Source organism: Schistocerca gregaria, chromosome 1, assembly GCF_023897955.1.
Source record: "Schistocerca gregaria isolate iqSchGreg1 chromosome 1, iqSchGreg1.2, whole genome shotgun sequence".
NCBI lineage: Eukaryota > Metazoa > Arthropoda > Insecta > Orthoptera > Acrididae > Schistocerca > Schistocerca gregaria.
Window position 1 is genome coordinate 374,457,139 of NC_064920.1, and position 20,129 is coordinate 374,477,267.

The 20,129-nt window shown below is 40.6% G+C and overlaps 1 protein-coding gene across 1 annotated transcript in view; it reads left to right on the forward strand.

The window, feature by feature from the left end:
* LOC126336760 (uncharacterized) overlaps nt 1-10,632 on the forward strand; it is a 50,581-nt gene extending 39,949 nt beyond the window's left edge. The window contains exons 2-3 of the mRNA XM_050000804.1: nt 3,699-3,863; nt 10,384-10,632. Coding sequence (XP_049856761.1) covers nt 3,699-3,863; nt 10,384-10,490 — 272 coding nt within the window. The 3' untranslated portion in view covers nt 10,491-10,632. The remainder of the gene's footprint in view (nt 1-3,698; nt 3,864-10,383) is intronic.
* Nucleotides 10,633-20,129: the final 9,497 nt, after the last annotated feature.

Sequence of the window (20,129 nt, forward strand, 5' to 3'; positions counted from 1 at the left end):
GAGCTGCCCTTGAAGTAACCGATTTATAACAGTTCGTTGTGTCAATGCGGTGTCACCTACCACTCAAATTGCCGCCGCAGAAGCAGTACGGTGCGGGAGAGCCATACGCCGAACACGATGTTCTGCCCTCTCGTAGTGCCACGTCGCCGACCGGAGCCCTGTCTTCTTGCGACCGTACTATCTAATGATCATCACTCCTAGCAATCACGTAAAATGGCTACATTCCTGTCAAGTCTTTCCGCAGAATCGCAGAAGGAACGTCCAACTTCTCGTAGCCCTACTTCACGACCTCGTTCATACTCAGGAATGTGTTGATAATGGCGTATCCGCTCCCTTAAAGGCATTCTTATGTGACTCGTACGAAATTTGAACAGATATCGTCTTTCAGATGTAGAAACACGCAAACCTACGTTCATTTATGTCGCACGACTTTTGCTTAGTGTTGCGATTTTTTCCGTCAGTGTAGTTCGGGAGTGTTAGGCCTAAGTGTGTGTGACGTTATTGAGTAGAGCTTCAGCGATGCAGGTTCGTTTGCCTCTAGAAGCACACACTAAATAGTGACAGATGTCACGTCCCTGATTCACGCGCGGTAGCCGTGCGGTATTAGCCGCCTCGTCACGGTTCGCGCGGCTGCTCCCGTCGAAGGTTCGAGTCCTCCCTCGGGCATGGGTGTCTGTGTGTGTGTGTGTGTTGTCTTTAGCGTAAGTTAGTTTAACTTAGTTAGTTGTGTGTGTGTGTGTGTGTGTGTTTGTGTTGTCTTTAGCGTAGGTTAGTTTAACTTAGATTAAGGGACCGATGACATCAGCAGTTTGTTCCCATAGGACTTAACCACAATTTTCCATTCAAGTCCCTGAGAAAAGAAAAAAGTTTTACAATCTTTGTAGACGTCAGTTGTTATTGATCTTCGCTTTTACCAGTCAAATAAAAGTACAAACTTTTATACTGTTTATTTACAAAACAAATGTTTCACTGCTTGCTGCGGAGGATCGCCAAGCAAACAAACTTGTTTTACACTGTTGCTTAGCGTGAAATATTTGTTGTTATCTAGATGGATCTACAGACCTCTGTTCTTCTCGATTGAATTTGGACTTAAATGTCATGGCTGGTTCAAGGTCAACATCGATATCGCGGCGCAACACTACTTGCGGGCAAAATGTGCCTGCGGCTCTCGTTGTCGATACAATCCGAAGACAGTGGATCAGTGTGACTTGAGCAGACGCGCAGGATTCCTCGCAGACGTATGCACCAACCGCACCATCAGATCAGTAAGTTGGAAAGAGGGTACATCATTGGCATGAGACAATGTGACGCATCCATCAGGGAAACAGGTGCTCTTGTGGGGCAAAGTGTTTCAGCAGTGCAACGGGTGTGTGCAGAATTTTTCAGGAGGGCCACAGAACACGACGAGATGAGCCAGGTCGCACCACTCAGACCACTCCCCAAGCCTCCCCGAGAAGATCGACACCTCATCCGAATGGCATTACAGGACAGATCTGTACTCTCCTCACCTCTGGCGCAACAGTGGAACAGTGTCCACTATCAGGATTGACAGTCCGTCGCCATTTATTATGGCATGGGTTACGTGTGCGTCGTCCTCTTCTCCACCTACTTTAGACGAAAGTGCAGAAATATGCTAGACAGCTATGGTGTATGGAACGGCATCACTGGGGACAGGAGTGGCATCAGATAGTGTTTTCGAACGAATCCAGGTTCTGCTTGTTTGAAAATCATGACCGCATTTTGGTTCGTTGCAGACAGAGGGAGCGGTATCACAGTGATTGCATTCGCACAACACACACGGCGCCACGTCAATGCCTCATCGCGTGGGGTGCTATTGAAAATGGTTAAAATGGCTCTGAGCACTATGGGACTTAACATCTGAGGTCGTCAGTCCCCTAGAACTTAGAACCACATAAACCTAACTAACCTAAGGACATCATACACATCCATGCCCGAAGCAGGATTCGAACCTGCGACCGTAGCGGTCGCGCGGCTCCAGACTGAAGCGCCTAGAACGGCCCGGTCACGCCGGCCAGCCTGCTATTGAATACAACCACAAATCACAGTTGGTGCGTGTCCAGGGCACTGTGACCATTGTGACCTACGTGAATGACATCCTCCGACACGTAGGATACCCATTCTGATAACATCCCACTGGGGCTGGGTCACATCGCTGAACGCCTCGTTTCACCACAGCCCACAAGTCTGGTGATATTGCCCGCCAGGCCAAAATGCTGACATCCTACGACACCAAAAGGGCATGTGTTCGTGTAGCAACATGTGGCAGTGCATTGGCTTATTGAAAAATGGCGTGTGGGATGTTATCAGAAAGGGTATCCTACATGTCGGAGGATGCCATTCATGTAGTCACACTGATCTCAGTGCTCTGTACACGTACCGACTGTGATTTGTGGTTGTATGCAGTAGCACCCCACACGATAAGGCATTGACTTGGTGCTGTGTGTCTTGTGCAAATGCAATCACTGTGGTACCACTCCCTCTGTCTGCAGCGAGCCAAAATGCCGTCATGATTTTCAAACAAGCAGAACCTGGATTCGGCCAAAAAACTATCTGATGATACTCCTGTTCCCAGTGACATCGTTCCATGCTCCACTGCTGTCTGCACTTTCGTCAAAAGTAGGTGGAGAAGTGGACGATGCACACCTAACCCAAGCCATAATAAATGGCGACGGACTGTCAATCCTGATAGTGGACACTGTTCCACTGTTGCGCCAGAGCCGAGGAGAGTACAGATCTGTCCTGGAATGCCATTCGAATGAGGTGTCGATCTTCTTGGGGAGATGGGAGAATGGTCTGGGTGGTGCGATGTAGCCCATCTCGTCGTGTTCTGTGGACTTCCGTGAACCATTCTGCACACACCCGTTGCACTGCCGAAACTCTTTGCCACACAAGAGCAGCTGTTTCCCTCATGGATGGCCGGCCGGGATGGCCGGGTGGTTCTAGGTGCCACAGTCTGGAAACGCGCGACCGCTACGGTCGCAGGTTCGAATCTTGCTTTGGGCATGGATGAGTTTGATGTCCTTAGGTTAGTTAGGTTTAAGTAGTTCTAAGTTCTAGGGGACTGATGACCTCAAATGTTAAGTCCCACAGTGGTCAGAGCCATTTTGAACCTGATAGATGCGTCACGTTGTCTCATGCCAATGATGTACCCTCTTTCGAACTTACTGATTTGTCGGTACGGTTCGCGCATACATCTGCGAGACATCTTGCACGTCTGCTCAAGTCACATTGGTCCACTACCTTCGGTTTATAGCGACAACGAGAGGCGCAGGCACGTTTTAGTCGTAAGTGGTAAGTGGTGGTGCGCCACGATGTCTATGTTTGCCTTGAATCAGTGGTCAAAATGCTAATCATACTAATGTACTTGTTCTCTGAATATGTGGATCCTATCTCTAGTCGTTCAAGTGTTCTGTTTTTCTATACATGAGTTTCTTATTAGATTTCACGATAAACCGCTCTGGCACAGTTAGTTAATATCCATTACATGTTCCGTCTTTCACTAAAGTGATACTGAATTAATACGACTGAATGTTTCACAAGACTGGACGTGCGTTTCATTTGGAAAAAATTTTTTATAGGGATGTGACGGGGGAGGGGGGGGGGGGCAGCTGGCCTTCTGTACCCTGCGCTGTATACGCCCTTGTCCGTGTCTACGAGCGCTGATTCCTGTGTTGCAGCGGCGCTGCTGGAGGCGGCGCGGGCGCAGCAGCTGGAGTCGTGCCTGGACTTCTGCAAGAACGTCTACCGGCCGGTGTGCGCCGGAGACCCCGCGGGCGGCACCTTCACCAGGCAGTTCCGCAACTCCTGCGAGCTGCGCAGCTTCAACTGCCGCAACAAGACCAGTCAGTACTGCACCTAGCACGCCTTACTGCCACAACCATTCCTGCAGCACCTAGCACATAGTCCCAAGCCTTACTGCTTCAGTTGCTGCAGTAAGACCAGAAAGTACAGCACCTATCACACAGTCGACAAGCTGTGCTGCTTCAACTGCTGTAGTCAGACCACTAGTGTTGTACCTGACACGTAATCCCCAAGCCCTACTTCTGAAAAAGCTGCAATAATGACAATCAGTACAGCACCTAGCAAATACTCCAGTCTTACTGCTGCAACAGGATGAATTATTACAGCACTTAGCAGATACTCCCCAAGACTTACAACACAGAGGATAATAAAGAGCAAGTGAAACCGCCAAAGGTGCCATGACTAGCTCCTTAAAATTAAAAATTAGCATTTCGCATTTGGGACGAGAGCTACTATCCAAAATTTAACAAACATGTTGGAAGACGACTCCCTTTGCAACTGAGCCATATAACCGCGACCACCTGGCAGAACCCATTGAACTACAGCGTCGACGCATGCAGAAGCTAGACAGTAGTTATGCAGGCGCTTTTAAGCCTCTATGTGCGTGTGGAGGAGTAAATTCTACGACTTTGGTTCCATGGACATACATTTTGGATGAACAGGGAGAGTTTAGACACGGGAAGGTATCTTTAGGTCTCGACTGGGCTGTTCAGACATTTCGAGAGCTTGGGTAAACAGTTTTATTTTGGTGAAATGAGGAATTCTCATATATTTCTTGCTGAGCCTAATGAATACCTAGAAAACATTATCAGAATTATAAATGAAAGATAAAATAGTGTATATGTTCTATAGGATTAATTGCTTCAGCTAACAGGCTTTCGTCTTATAAGACAATCGACAGACTTTAACTGTCCTCGTTAAATAAGTTACAATAATTGAAAATCAACACTAGAAAGATGTTACTTACCTAGAATGAGATGGGAATCCGCAGTAAATGTAGTCTTCGAAAGTGGAGCGGTAATGCAATTACAGGGGTAACAAGTTGAACAGTAAATAAATATAAAGCGAGAAAACCACGAATGACATTAACATTAAACTCGAGAAACACTGCATGTACAGGGTGAAGCGTAATTCGGGCGCTCGAGTTTCACAGCGCGACTCCTCACATGCTAACGATAAAAATGTTTCCCACAAAATTTTGTTCAGCGAGTACATCCGGCAGAAAAGGACGTTACAGAGTGGCAACCTGACAACACTAACCACATGTATGGTACCTACCTCTGTCAGCACAAACAAGTTGCGTTGTGCAGTTGGTGCAGTAGATAGAGTTTTGGGTTCGATCCTGAGTTGAGACACATGTTTTTTTTTTTTTTTTATTTGGTAAATGTAGTCCATATGTTACGGCATTGGCATGTCAATCGTCAACAGTGATTGCAGCAGGTCCTCTAAAACAATTCCACTTACTACAATCTTAGAAATGGAAGACTGGTCAGCTTTGAAAGAAGCCCTTTCCACGTCATGGGCGTCAATTTATTTGCACCACTTTCTCTACTAGATTCAAAAACTGTGTTCTTCGTATCCTCCTCCAATGGTCCCATATATTAGTAATAACTATTGTTCTTGCCTCGTTCAGGTCCTTTACATTTCGTCAGAGCCTTACGTTTCCAGTAGGCTAGCAACGTGCTTTGCGAATAACTTCCTAATTAGGTTACTATTTGTATGTGTTATCATCCTGCTCCCACTAAATATTCCTTTTAACACTGGCTCTGGTAAATGCATGCTGTTTTGTACGTCTCTCAATGCATTATTGTTATTATTATTTTTTATTATTATTATTATTATGCTATCAATGAGATTGTGGGAACATCACGCCTATTACCATTAGGGAAACAGTATTATTCGAAAACGAACATTTCACAGTTAGTGGTGTTGGGATGAATCACGCAGAACTATATCTGCCACAGGGGTAATGCGATTTAGTAGGAACAGCACGCTGGACTGACGGTGTGTTTATACTGTATGTGCTGTTCACCAGAAAGGGGCTAGTTGTGAGCGGAGTAACGAGCCTTTGACAGACTCCATGTACATGCGTACACGTATCGAATTTTCTCATTGTAAACCTCTAGACCAGTGTGGCAGACGTATGGTATACACAAAAGATGAAATGTGGATGTGCTTCTGGTCCTCGGTGCATCTGATAACTGGGCTGGTGTTACCACTAATGAATATGCTGCTAGATATCCTCGTCAACGCCATCCATCTACATCTACATCCATACTCCGCAGGCCACCTGACGGTGTGTGGCGGAGGGTACCCTGAGTACCTCTATCGGTTCTCCCTTCTATTCCAGTCTCATATTGTTCGTGGAAAGAAGGATTGTCGGTATGCTTCTGTGTGGGCTCTAATCTCTCTGATTTTATCCTCATGGTCTCTTCGCGAGATATACGTAGGAGGGAGCAATATACTGCTTGACTCTTCGGTGAAGGTATGTTCTCGAAACTTTAACAAAAGCCCGTACAGAGCTACTGAGCGTCTCTCCTGCAGAGTCTTCCACTGGAGTTTATCTATCATCTCCGTAACGCTTTCGCGATTACTAAATGATCCTGTAACAAAGCGCGATGCTTTCCGTTGGATCTTCTCTATCTCTTCTATCAACCCTATCTGGTACGGATCCCACACTGTTGAGCAGTATTCAAGTAGTGGGCGAACAAGCGTACTGTAACCAGTTACAAATATGTTTCGTCATCTGTTTCAAATGGTTCAAATGGCTCTGAGCACTATGTGACTTAACATCTATGGTCATCAGCCCCCTAGAACTTAGAACTACTTAAACCTAACTAACCTAAGGACATCACACAACACCCAGTCATCACGAGGCAGAGAAAATCCCTGACCCCGCCGGGAGTCGAACCCGGGAACCCGGGCGCGCAAAGCGAGGACGCTACCGCACGACCACGAGCTGCGGACCGTCATCTGGAGCCGTGCCTTCAGGAGTCAGGTTCTCTTCTTCCACCATCGCAAGGACTCGCCATAGTCTAGCTACTGAGGAAGCTATTCTGGAGGTCATACACCAAGAACCTCAGCGAAGTACATGTAGCTTAGCAAGGCAGCTGCGTGTCTCGCAACGCATGGTCGTTAACGTGCTATCATTCTGCTTTCAGGCAACACCTGCTTCCTGCAGATTGCCATCAGTGGATGCAATTCTGTGAATGGTTCCAACAACGACAGAAAGCCAACGATGACTCTGTGAACACTTTAATGTGGTCAGATGCAGCATTCACTAATGAGGGTATCTTCAATATGCACAATACCCACCATTGGTGTGATGTTAACCCGCATGTCACCCACAACTGTTTGGGCCCCTACATGTTGCTTGATCAGTTGACTGCATTCCTCTCAAACTATCTGTCTGATGCGCTGGAAGATGTTCCACTACATGTTTGGCAGAGGATATGGTACCAACATGATGGTGCACCTTCACACTCTGGAATCAATGTGCGACAGTATCTGGACAGAACATTTCCAGGGAAATGGCTCAGACATGGAGGTCCAGTTGTATGGACACCGTTTTCACCTGACCTAAATTACGTGGATTTCGTCCTGAAGGAGCATGTGTACTCTACTCCGCCCGAATTGGTAGTGCATGTTCATGCTGCTCTTGTTAATGTGGATGCAGCTTTGCTGTGGAGGGTCCAGAGCTGTATGATCCGGCGGGTTGAGCAATGTTTGGACGTGCAGGCAGGTCACTTTGAACTTCTTTTGTTCTGAGGACAAAGTATTCTGTTGCGAAGGTCATGCGGTCATTAATATGGACATTATTATTGTCACTAGTTGCTAATGTGTGACGCCTGAGCGCTCATATTACATGTAGTATATATGACAATTAGATGTTGTGTTATTGTTCTGTGCTTTCATCTTTAGCATCTCAAAATTGATATTGTTTTTTGTAGTTATTCTGTGCTATGACAAGTTATTTGTTTTAACTGTCTATTTCTTATTTGTGTAACCACGTCTTTGTTATGCTCAGCATTCCAAATGTTGTAAATTTATTATACACGTGAGCTAAGAAATAGTGTACACTACATTATGAAATGTCCGAATGAAATTAACAAATAAAAAAAATGCGTCCTAACCCAGGATCGAATCCTGACCTCCCGCATGCTAACCCAAAACTCTGTCCGCTACGCCAACTATACAGCACGACTGTGAGCTGCTGACAGAGGTAATTAGCATAACTGTGATTATAGTGTTGAAAGACTGGAACTCTTTCACGTCCTTTTTCTGACGGATATATTCACTGCACGAAATTTTTTCAGATACTTTTTTTTTTTATCGCTGGAATGTGAGTTGTCTCGCTCCAAGGCCCGAGTGTGCGAATTTCGCTTCATCCTGTACAACAATTTAAATAAATTAATAATCCCAATACAGTTAAATTAGTACTTGGTTATAGTACTAAGGAATGGCTTTAAGAGGTACTACATATACATAGAAAATCATACATAAACAGTGTGAAAGGTAGAACTGACAATTGTAGTAATTGAATATGTGGAGAACATAGTCAACCAAAATAAAGTAAATAAATACACAAAAACAGGTTAACTAGATAAATTAATACTGTAGAATATAAACAAATTCCGTTTCTCATTTATGATTATGTTGCTCTAACACGAATCGTCGGAAAAATCGTTTAACATTTATCAGAATGTAATGCCACCCTAACAGTCTTGTGTACTTATGGCAATTGTTGCCTGTTGTCTGATATTTACCACCACCTACTCAGCATAACGCAGAATGCGGTCCGAGATTAGTCATCAGCAGCACACATTTGATGCTGTTAGCCATGCTTCATTACTTTCTGGTTATTCATTGTCCTCACCATCTGTCTGCTCAAGCGTTTACTAAACTGATAAGGCATGGGTCTACTTGCTCCATAATTTGTATAGAATGTGAAAACGGTCCGTCCTCACGAACACCAGTGCCACATGGAGCACTGCAGTTTAGATGATGGTTACTAACAATGGTGTCCCTGATCCCCTTACTATACACTTCCGCTACAAAAAACGCGACAGTTTAGCAAATTCGTCATCCACCAATACTGTCACATTTGACACAAATTCCTTTTGAAAATCAGATGAGTTACTTCCTGTGTTGTACGTCAGCAATGAGTGAACTACTTCTTTCAAATTCCCAAGTCATAGCAAACTTCATAATCGAAAGCTTTCTTCATTAAAGTACATACAGCTGAGGTGTAGATCCTGCCTTGGTTTACTTTATTTTTTGTATACCCAACATTTAAGATGACATTTTCTTTTTTATGAGACTATTTCTTTCACTTATTGTTGATAGTACCCTTGTGTAACTATCAACAAGACCATTTAATCATGTGAATCAGTTGTTGTTTTTACATATGAGTCACTGCTGAATACTGTGGAAAATTTCTGATCTTTTCTGTCATATTAGTACATCCTTTATACTTATAATTTCAATCATATGAGGCAGAAATTACAAACATGTGGAACGTTTATCCAGTTATGGCATATCGACAACACCTTGTATCAATGTTTCCATTCCTTACATGTATCCATCTACACAAAATAAGTTAGGGCGCTATATATCAATGTCACAGGACAGACTGGTTTTGCAACATGCATTCATACTGAATAAGTATAAATCTCTCCAGAATGAGATTTTCACTCTGCAGCGGAGTGTGCACTGATAGGAAACTTCCTGACAGATTAAAACTGTGTGCCGGGCCGAGACTCGAACTCGGGACCAATGCCTTTTGCGGCAAGTGCTCTACCAACTGAGCTACCCAACCACGACTCACGACCCGTCCTCAAAGCTTCAGTTCTGCCAGTACCTCGTGTCTGACCTTCCAAACTACACACAAGCTCTTCTGCGTCCCGAGTTTGAGTCTCGGTCCGACACACAATTTTAATCTGTCAAGAAGTTTCAAGTGTAAATGTATTACATTTACAGCTTGTGAACAAAAACTGATAAAGGAAGTGGAAGCAGTGAATAAACAACTGAACAGTGGGAGACGGAAAGAAGGAAAAGAATTTTGAAGTTAATAATACACCAAATGTTCTTGTTCCAGTTCCTTGGACTTTTATAGAAACCAAGAAAATAACACCTGCACAAAACTAAGACCTGTACCTTACATTAAGCAAATGTCCCAGCGCCATTACTGTGACTATGTTAAATAAAACCTACAATTTTCCTATATATAAGACTACGGATAATCAAGAAACTAATCAGGCAAACAAGAAAAAAAATTGCATTTTCCATGAGTTAGTCTTCTGTTGCTCAGAGTTGGAAACCATGAAAAGAGCTAATTCTCTATGTCTTGGATGGGAAGTAGGTTTTATTATATATCTACGACAGACTTTTTTATATTTAAGTGTTTTATGGCAGTCAGACAATTAATACCATTTTGAATGTATTCATGTGAATAAAATAATCATAAATATTCTCATTTAGTGTCATATTACATTACAAAATTTGGTGGGAAGTAACTCTTTATTTAAGACTGTTTATTTCTACATATTTATTTTGTTGCAGGACTGAAAATTATTGCTGAAGGACGATGTAAAAGAGAGAAGGGTACCAACAAGAACAACGAGCAAAACGAACAAGCCTCAGCAATTGATACTGGGAGCAACAGATGAGGCAACTACACAAGATTTGTTATTTCTACTTTATAATTTTTCTACTTTGAGACTTGTGATATTTTTTGTAATGTTACCTCCAAAAGAGTTAATAACACAGTATTATAATTGTAAATTTATTGAAATAAACTTATTACACTAGGCACATTTTTTATTCTGCATCTCTCTTCAATAAAAATCTAGTTAGTTACCGAACAATTACCTATGAGCAAGGATGCAATTACTTAGCGATCTAATTTCACATGGTGTGCAGTTATTTTTATATTTAGATACTTGAAAATCAGTTACCTGATAATGCCAAAGCTAATGTTACACTATTCAATTTCATCTCATTGTAGTCATTGCACACAATAAACAAGTACTCTTTGAGCTGATATCAGTGCCATGATAATACCCTTACCTTCCCACTATGTTCTTCCTGCTTTCTCATATGTCCGCAAAACTGAGTAAGCACTGCTCCCTAAGAATGAAATATTGGAGTCATCGAGATTATAGGAAACCAACATTGTTCATTACTGATATTGTACATACAAGTTTCTGATACTACGCATTATATTGCATAAATATGTTATAAAATGGCAAACATCTGTTATTCATTGATGTTGCATTTTCCCCTACCCTCTTACTTTTTTTTATCTAAGTTATACCTTACAGGTAGCTATATATGTGTAATCTTTAAACAATAAATATGATTGTTTAGCTATTATTCTTATGGACTTTGAGTACTGTGCCTGAATGAATGCGCATAGGACAAATATGTAATCATCAGAAACTTGTTTCTTATTCTGTTTTACTTTTACTCTGATGACAGGACTGCAATGACATAACATGCTAGTGACATTCTGTATCCTCGCATTTGCACTCACATCATTTGTCAGTAGTGAAGAGGAAATAGTTTGTCTGTTACACAATTTGAGGAATTAACTCATTTGATTTCACATTATTACTGCTGTCCTTAGCCTGCAATTCGTGCTGTTTGTTTCGCTTGTAATCATCAAATACTGATGAACTGTGCACATCCCTTAAGATTTCATTAATTTTCTCCCCCAAGATAGTAGGTAGTAGTAGCATGGACCAAAATCATAGAAAAATGACTGGTAAATATTGACTCTGAAATGCATACCTTAAGAGGAACAGAAACTTGTTCAGTAGAGAAGATGTGTTTCACAGTAGTGAAGGTGGACAAGTGCTCATAACTCTTAAGTCATGCATTTTGGAGACTAAGTTTTTCTAGATATTCTTTTTAATTTCCTTTGGTCTGTACCACCACCTCCTGCCCTACATTGTTAGCAACAACAGTGCCAGCACATGTATTTCACCATGAGAGGAATGAACAGTTTATCACTTATAATTTCCTACCTAGTCCTTTCCATACCTGGGTCTCTCATGTCAAAAGTAACAAATTTACAATTGTCCATGATCATTGTAAGTGTGTAAGATCATCATGAAATCTCCCTGTGTATGTAGACTACAGTGTTGCTGCTGTTAGCAAAGAAAACTCTTCCCCCTTACGCAAAATTCACTGGACATCATAGTTGTATATCCCAAGGTTCGACTCCAAGAATCTCTTGTAATAATATGTTTGAGATCCGTAAAAAGTTTCATCAAAAATATTTCATCATTGTCCACAAAAGAATCCTCTGAAAAGTGAAGTGAATATCGTTTTGCTATTACATCATGTTGATGTCAGTCTCACTTGATAGAGAGCAGAGTTCCTAGATAAGAATAAAGCAATAAATTGATGAAGCAGTTAAGGAGTAGTTACTCTCAACTCAACTGATGAGAAATTACTGACTGATGTACTTGTAAGGACGTTGTCACTTCCTACTAAATGAAATTGATGAAAGTCAATAGTACATGTTTAATATATATACTCTGGAAGCACAGTGCTGATCAGTAAATTAATTTATTTTGTCTTTACATCTAAATGGCACATTATATACGAATGCTATTATTACAGAAGTCTTTGTTGTGTAACACAATTTTATAACAGAAGCTGCTTTTTATCTCTACCTTCCTATTGAGCCACCACTTCAGTGCAAGGACTCACCACAATGTTGCCAATCATGCATTCCTCCAGCTGCCTTATCCTTTTTCCCTAGACAGCTCAGAATCAGGCATAATTTATTTAGCAGAACATTATGGTTAGCTTTTTCCAGGTTTTATCTTGTAATACTGAATGTAATTCATATGTCAAATTATATTAGTGTTTCAACTATCACCTTAAAATATAAGTTGAGATGCTAAAAGCTACTGACCTGAAAGTATAAAACTGATACTGTCTGGAAAAAAATATTCTAGTTTTGAAGCCTTGCAAAACTTATTTTAAAACGTCTGTGATGCAGTCATCACTGTCTAGTACATAAGGTAACATTTAGTAAACTCTTCTACAGCCGATTATAGACGTTTACTACTGTGGCAAGCAAACTATCCTTTTCTGAAGAAATATTTAGTATCATTAATACATTTGTGCTCAGTTGACGTAATTTTGTGTATGATGACAACAAATAGACATACCTGCAATTTTCTGTATCTGGTTCTTTAGTATCCTTTTACAAATCTTAAACTCATCTCTCATTTGGGTACTGCAAGGATGCCTAATTCTGTGATATTTTTCAGCTAGTTTTGCACAGTACTCATAAATGAAAAAGGGTCATTTAAACAGCAACTCAGGAAGACTGATTGAACGTTACAGAACTTTTTTTAATTTGAAAGAGTACTGTTCAGTTTTAACGAATTAACCAATTGTGTGATGATATGCCTAAATACTTGACAAGATACCTAAGTCTCCATGTTAGTAGTATCCTAATTCTGTGAATGGTGTCCTAATTCGATGCAACTAAAGCAACGAACATAAAATCTACGAAACCACTCTTTGCTAATATTACATTGTGATCCACTACATTGAGTTAATATTGCTAACATATTTATCTGATGAAAAAGACCTAAGTGGCCAAATGTACGAGACTTCTATCGCCTAAAGCAACACATAGCTAAAGAAGAAAAAAGGAAAAACATATACAAAAAGTAAAACACAACAGGCTGTTGTCTTTGTGTTCAAGCACAAGCATTAATCAGCACTTACTGAACACATATTAACTTCTTCATCATAATCATCCCTTGGACTCACATTTGTTGTGGAACCTGTCTCAGTACATACAACATAGTATCCACTCTGCTCCAATGCGATTCTGCACATCATATCTGTACATTACATTCATAGTCGAAATTGACACGGAGCAAATAGTGCTGTCATGAAATTTGACATTTCTTCCCTGTGGTTTTTTAGAAGATGGGCGAAGTTCAGGATCCGCACTGCATGTAGTTGTGGTTGTGGTATGAACTTGTGCAGACTGTAATTTTCTGTGAGTGTTCGTCGCTTGGAATGGTTCACATGTGGGAATAGACAATGTTTGTTTTTCCTCTGAGGTTTGATAAACTTCAGCAAGTGGTTGATCGGAGACTGAAAAGGGTGGTAGAGAGTCTGGTGTAATTGCAGCTCTGTTGAAAGGGCGAATGCAAGCCTTCTTGAACCCAGATTTAATTATTTGAGAACAGAAGGCTTTCTCATAGCGTGCATTGGAGAATGCAAGCAAATCATATTTGCTTGGTGCCTTTCCAGGATTCGTCCTCATATGCGAATTGGGTTCAGCTTCCCAAGAACATTTCAATGATTTGTAGACACTGAGATCTAGAAGTAGCAGTAAATGTGTCGTATGCCACAGAACTTTCTCAGGACAGTCATAAAATCTTTGAATTAACGCGGATTGCACAAGATATTTAGATAAGTGGTCAGGTTTTTCACATTGTAAGACAGAATGAGCTCTTAAAACTAGCAGATTACTTTTGTCCAGCAACCTGCCTTTTACAGCTGAATCTTTCTATTGCTCTACATTTTTTCTTAATTTATAGGTAAGTTTTCTTATTTGGATAACATATAGCCTAAAGGCGATCTCCTGGACTTCAACTGTGTATGATGCGAGCTGTTGTTCAACCTCCAAAGAGAGAGCAAACGGCTTATCCACTTTCTCATATTCAAATTTTTGAAGCTGATTTGTGTTGCAGTCGAAGTGCAGTGTAGCTTTCACGACGTTTTCTTTTAGACTGGCCGAGTCAATTGAATAACACTTTGAATCTTTGAAAATTATCCAGACTTCCTGAAAAATATTCCTCGTGGCCAGTTCAAGCTTTCTAACATATGACCTTTCGTGTCTATCTTTACTTTTCCTATTGCTGACAGCGGAACAAAACCAAGGAGTAAAAATATGGAAGACACTCTATATTACTTCGAAAACAAATATAGAACAGCGTGAACCTCATTGTGGTACAGTGAGGTGTACTTGACAATATTTTCACTATTTAGTACACTAATAATTAATGAAAATTATATATTACTTGTCTATGCACTCCATAGAATGTGAATGGAAGCATAGTCTTACTTTTACAAACTATTTAATCACCTTTTGAGTCTACAGGGTGTTCCAAAAAGGTACGGCCAAACTTTCAGGAAACATTCCTCACACACAAAGAAAGAAAATATGTAAAGTGGACATGTGTCCTGAAACGCTTACTTTCCATGTTAGAGCTCATTGTATCACTTCTCTTCAAATCACATTAATCATGGAATGGAAACACACAGCAACAGAGCGTACCAGCGTGACTTCAAACACTTTGTTACAGGAAATGTTCAAAATGTCCTCCGTTAGCGAGGATACATGCAACCACCCTCCGTCGCATGGAATCCCTGATGCTCTGATGCAGCCCTGGAGAATGGCGTATTGTATCAGAGCCGTCCGCAATACGAGCACGAGGAGTCTCTACATTTGGTACCGGGGTTGCGTAGACAAGAGCTTTCAAATGCCCCCATAAATAAAAGTCAAGAGGGCTGAGGTCAGGAGAGCGTGGAGGCCATGGAATTGGCCCGCCTCTACCAATCCACCGGTCACCGAATCTGTTATTGAGAAGCGTACGAACACTTCGACTGAAATTTGCAGGAGCTCCATCGTGCATGAACCACATATTGTGTCGTACTTGTAAAGGCACATGTTCTAGCAGCACAGGTAGAGAGTATCCCGTATGAAATCATGATAACGTGCTCCATTGAGCGTAGGTGGAAGAACATGGGGCCCAATCAAGACATCACCAACAATGCCTGCCCAAACGTTGCATGGGGACTTAATTATATAGAATGCTAATAATTTAAATTTTTGTCGCTGTTTGTCCGGTTACGCAGTCTCGTAACCGGTTGGCCCTGAATAATATTAGTACGCAACCTGACTGCATAGAATAACAACAAAGAATGAAAGGAAATTTCCGTTAACACAATTAATTAATTAAGTCCCCAGCAACTATAAAAGCTACGAAACAAGAAAGCATAAGTGTAGCTGTTCTGTGTGTGGAAGTGTGATTCAACGTACACATCTAGCACGATTCTTCCTCAATACGACAAGATGCTTTAAACGCCATTTACAATGAAGTAACTAAACAAACCTGAAATACTATGATTGCACATAGAAACCAGAATTACAGTCTAATACAAGAACACGAGCCAGATACTTTGTTCACTGAACCTGTGACCAAGAAGCATTGTTATTTAGGACATCTAAAAAAAAAAGAAAATTTCTTTACCTTCATATACACTCCTGGAAATTGAAATAAGAACACCGTGATCCCTTGATGCCTCAAAACATGTCCTACCAACCGATCCCTTCTAGTCAAGTTGTGCCACAAACTTCTCCTCTCCCCAATCCTATTCAATACCTCCTCATTAGTTACGTGATCTATCCACCTTATCTTCAGTATTCTTCTGTAGCACCACATTTCGAAAGCTTCTATTCTCTTCTTGTCCAAACTAGTAATCGTCCATGTTTCACTTCCATACATGGCTACACTCCAAACAAATACTTTCAGAAACGACTTCCTGATACATAAATCTATATTCGATGTTAACAAATTTCTCTTCTTCAGAAACGCTTTCCTTGCCATTGCCAGTCTACATTTTATATCCTCTCTACTTCGACCATCATCAGTTATTTTACTTCCTAAATAGCAAAACTCCTTTACTACTTGAAGTGTCTCATTTCCTAATCTAATTCCCTCTGCATCACCCGATTTAATTTGACTACATTCCATTATCCTCGTTTTGCTTTTGTTGATGTTCATCTTATATCCTCCTTTCAAGACACTGTCCATTCCGTTCAATTGCTCTTCCAAGTCCTTTGCCGTCTCTGACAGAATTACAATGTCATCGGCGAACCTCAAAGTTTTTACTTCGTCTCCATGAATTTTAATACCTACTCCAAATTTTTCTTTTGTTTCCTTTACTGCTTGCTCAATATACAGATTGAATAACATCGGGGAGAGGCTACAACCCTGTCTCACTCCTTTCCCAACCACTGCTTCCCTTTCATGCCCCTCGACTTTTTTGACTGCCATCTGGTTTCTGTACAAATTGTAAATAGCCTTTCGCTCCCTGTATTTTACCCCTGCCACCTTTAGAATTTGAAAAAGAGTATTCCAGTCAACATTGTCAAAAGCTTTCTCTAAGTTTACAAATGCTAGAAAGGTAGGTTTGCCCTTTCTTAATCTTTCTTCTAAGATAAGTCGTAAGGTCAGTATTGCCTCACGTGTTCCAACATTTCGACGGAATCCAAACTGATCCTCCCCGAGGTCCGCATCTACCAGTTTTTCCATTCGTCTGTAAAGAATTCGCATTAGTATTTTGCAGCTGTGACTTATTAAACTGATAGTTCGGTAATTTTCACATCTGTCAGCACTTGCTTTCACAAACTATGTAGGAAAGATAATTCAACAACAATAGAGAGCTTTCACAAACTATGTAGGAAAGTTAATTCAACAACAATAGAGAGCTTTCACAAACTATGTAGGAAAGTTAATTCAACAACAATAGAGAGTTTTTTAAACTTTGTCAAGGAATAAGAGTAGCAGGATGTTTATAGTGCTCATAACACAGATGATAAATATAATGCTTTCTGTAACAAATTTCTCATGCTCATTGAGAGTTGCTTTCCATTAGAACATTTTAAACAGAGTACTAGCAGTAATAGGCAGCTGGGTGGCTGACTAGTGGGATAAGGATATCATGGAGAACAAAGAAGGAATTATATCATAATGTTAGAAGTTGTCACAATAAAGCTACAGTAGCCCATTACAAACAGCATTGTAGGGTGCTTAAAATGTTATTAGGAAGGCAAATAGTATGTTGTACCCAAACATAACAGCCAATTCACAGGATAAAATTTAAACCAAGGTCAGTTGTGAAGGAAGTGTCTGGTCAGCAGCACAAGGTCTATGATATAAAGTCAGTTAAGTAGTAAAAATATTTCTGTTACTGATAAGTCAGATATGTGTACAGTATTTAACAATCATTTTCTGAGAATTGCTGGTGAATTAAATAAAAATTTAGTTTCTACAGTGAATCACTTTTGGCAAATGCCTTTCCAAGATTGCTGTCTGAAATACTCCTCTATGATACAGACAAGGTGGAGATTGAGTCAACAATTAAATCACTGAAGACTAAGGACGCTCATGGTTATAAAGGAGTGCCTATCAGAAGATTAATGTACTGTGCTGCACATGTTAGCTCTGTGTTTAGCCATATTTGTATTTTTTTCCGGTAGGGATGTTCAGTTCCCTGAACGATTAAAGCACTCAGTAGTAAAGCTGCTTTATAAAAATGGAGAAAGGGATCATTTAGACAATTTTAAACCTATTTATATGCCATCAGTATTTCCTAAAGTTATTGAAAAGCCTGTGTTTGTAAGGATAATTGATAATTTTGTATAAGACGATTTGCTATCAAATGTACAGTTCGGCTTTGGAAGTCGTTTAACAACTGAAAATACTATATCTTCTTTTCTCTGTGAGATACTGGATTGGTTAAACGAAGGGTTTCGAACGCTAGGCATATTTTTAGATTTAAGTAAGACATTTGATTGTGTTGATCACAAAATATTGCTCCAGAAGTTGGACCATTACGGGATATGAGGAGTATCTCATAAATGGTTCACCTCTTACTTTAGCAACAGGCAGCAAAAGGTCATTATTCACAATGTTGATAATGGCTATGATGTGGGGTCTGAGTGTGGTACAGTCAAGTGGGGGGGGGGGGGGGGGAAGAGGGTGCCCCAGGGATCAGTGTTGGGGCCACTCCTGTTCCTAAGTGATATGTGCTTTAGTATTATGGGTAACTCTAAAATATTTCTGTTTGCTGATGACACTAGCTTGGTAGTAAAGGATGTTGTGGGCAACGTTGTCTCGGTTTCAAATAGTGCAGTTCATGACCTAAGTTCATGGCTTTTAGAAAATAAATCAACGCTAAATCATAGTACGACCCAGTTTTTACAGTTTATAACAAACAATTCAGCAGAACCTGACGTTTTAATTTCACAGATTGGGCATATATTTAGTGAAACTCAACAGTTAAAATTTCTAGGTGTTCAGATAGATAGTAAGCTGTAATTGAGAACTCACATTCAGGATCTTGTTCACAGACTTAATGTTGCCATTTTACTATTCGAACGGTATCTGAAGTCAGTGATCGTTCGACACGAAAATTAGTCTACTTTGCTTATTTTCATTCGCTTATGTCATATGGTATTAAATTTTGGGGTAACTCTCCCCACTGTAAAAAGATATTTTTGGCTCAGAAACGGGCAATAAGTGGTGTAAGTACACGAACCTCTTGTCGACCTCTGTTCAAGAGTTTGGGTATTTTGAAATTGGCCTCTCAATATATATATTCCTTACTGTCATTTCTTGTTATTATTAGCTTATTCCCAAGAATAAGCAGCTTTCACTCAGTTAATACTAGGCAGAAATCAAACGTGCATTTGGATCGGACTTCCTGAACTCTTGTGCAGTAAAGTGTGCAGTATACTGCTGCATCCATTTTCAGTAAGCGACCAGTAATCCACGGGCTTTCAAATCGAAACTGAAGAGATTTCTCGAGGGTCGCTCCTTCTATTCTGTCGAGGAGTTCCTTGAAAAATTAAGCTGATTCTTGTTGTATTGTTGATTGCGTATACTTAAACTTATGGTTTGTTTTTTTCTGGTTCATAAACATTTTATTTCTATCTGTTATTACTTTCATGCTGTAATTTCATGTACTGAGACGATCCATGACTACGGAGATTTGCTCCTCAATTAAGTCTACGGAACTTGACGTGAAAATAAATCAATAAATAGAAGGAACATTAAACCAATATTTATGCACTTACATCCATTCATGCCTTGTCTACCCCGTCGTACAAATCATTTAGCAGCAGTACACAACTCCTTTCCATAATAATCATAGTCACGATAGAACAGCATGAAGAGCGTCGTGATGAATTGTTGTTATTACTCCCAAATTTGCCGAATGAGGACGCTACAGAGTACATATGGCACACCAACGAGAGCGTAGAACAGAAGAATTATAAACTATAACACTTTACGTGCCCTACCATCTAAAATGAGAGAGGCATTGGTATAGGAAAACATCGAGGGTTCTGTGTAGGTCACATGACATCGCCTCAATGTGAACTGACACAGTACACCGTTTCATAGTCATTTCGCTAAAATTGGGGACATATCAAAATAAGTGGATAGCCATAAGTCACCCAAATGTGCGCTACATTA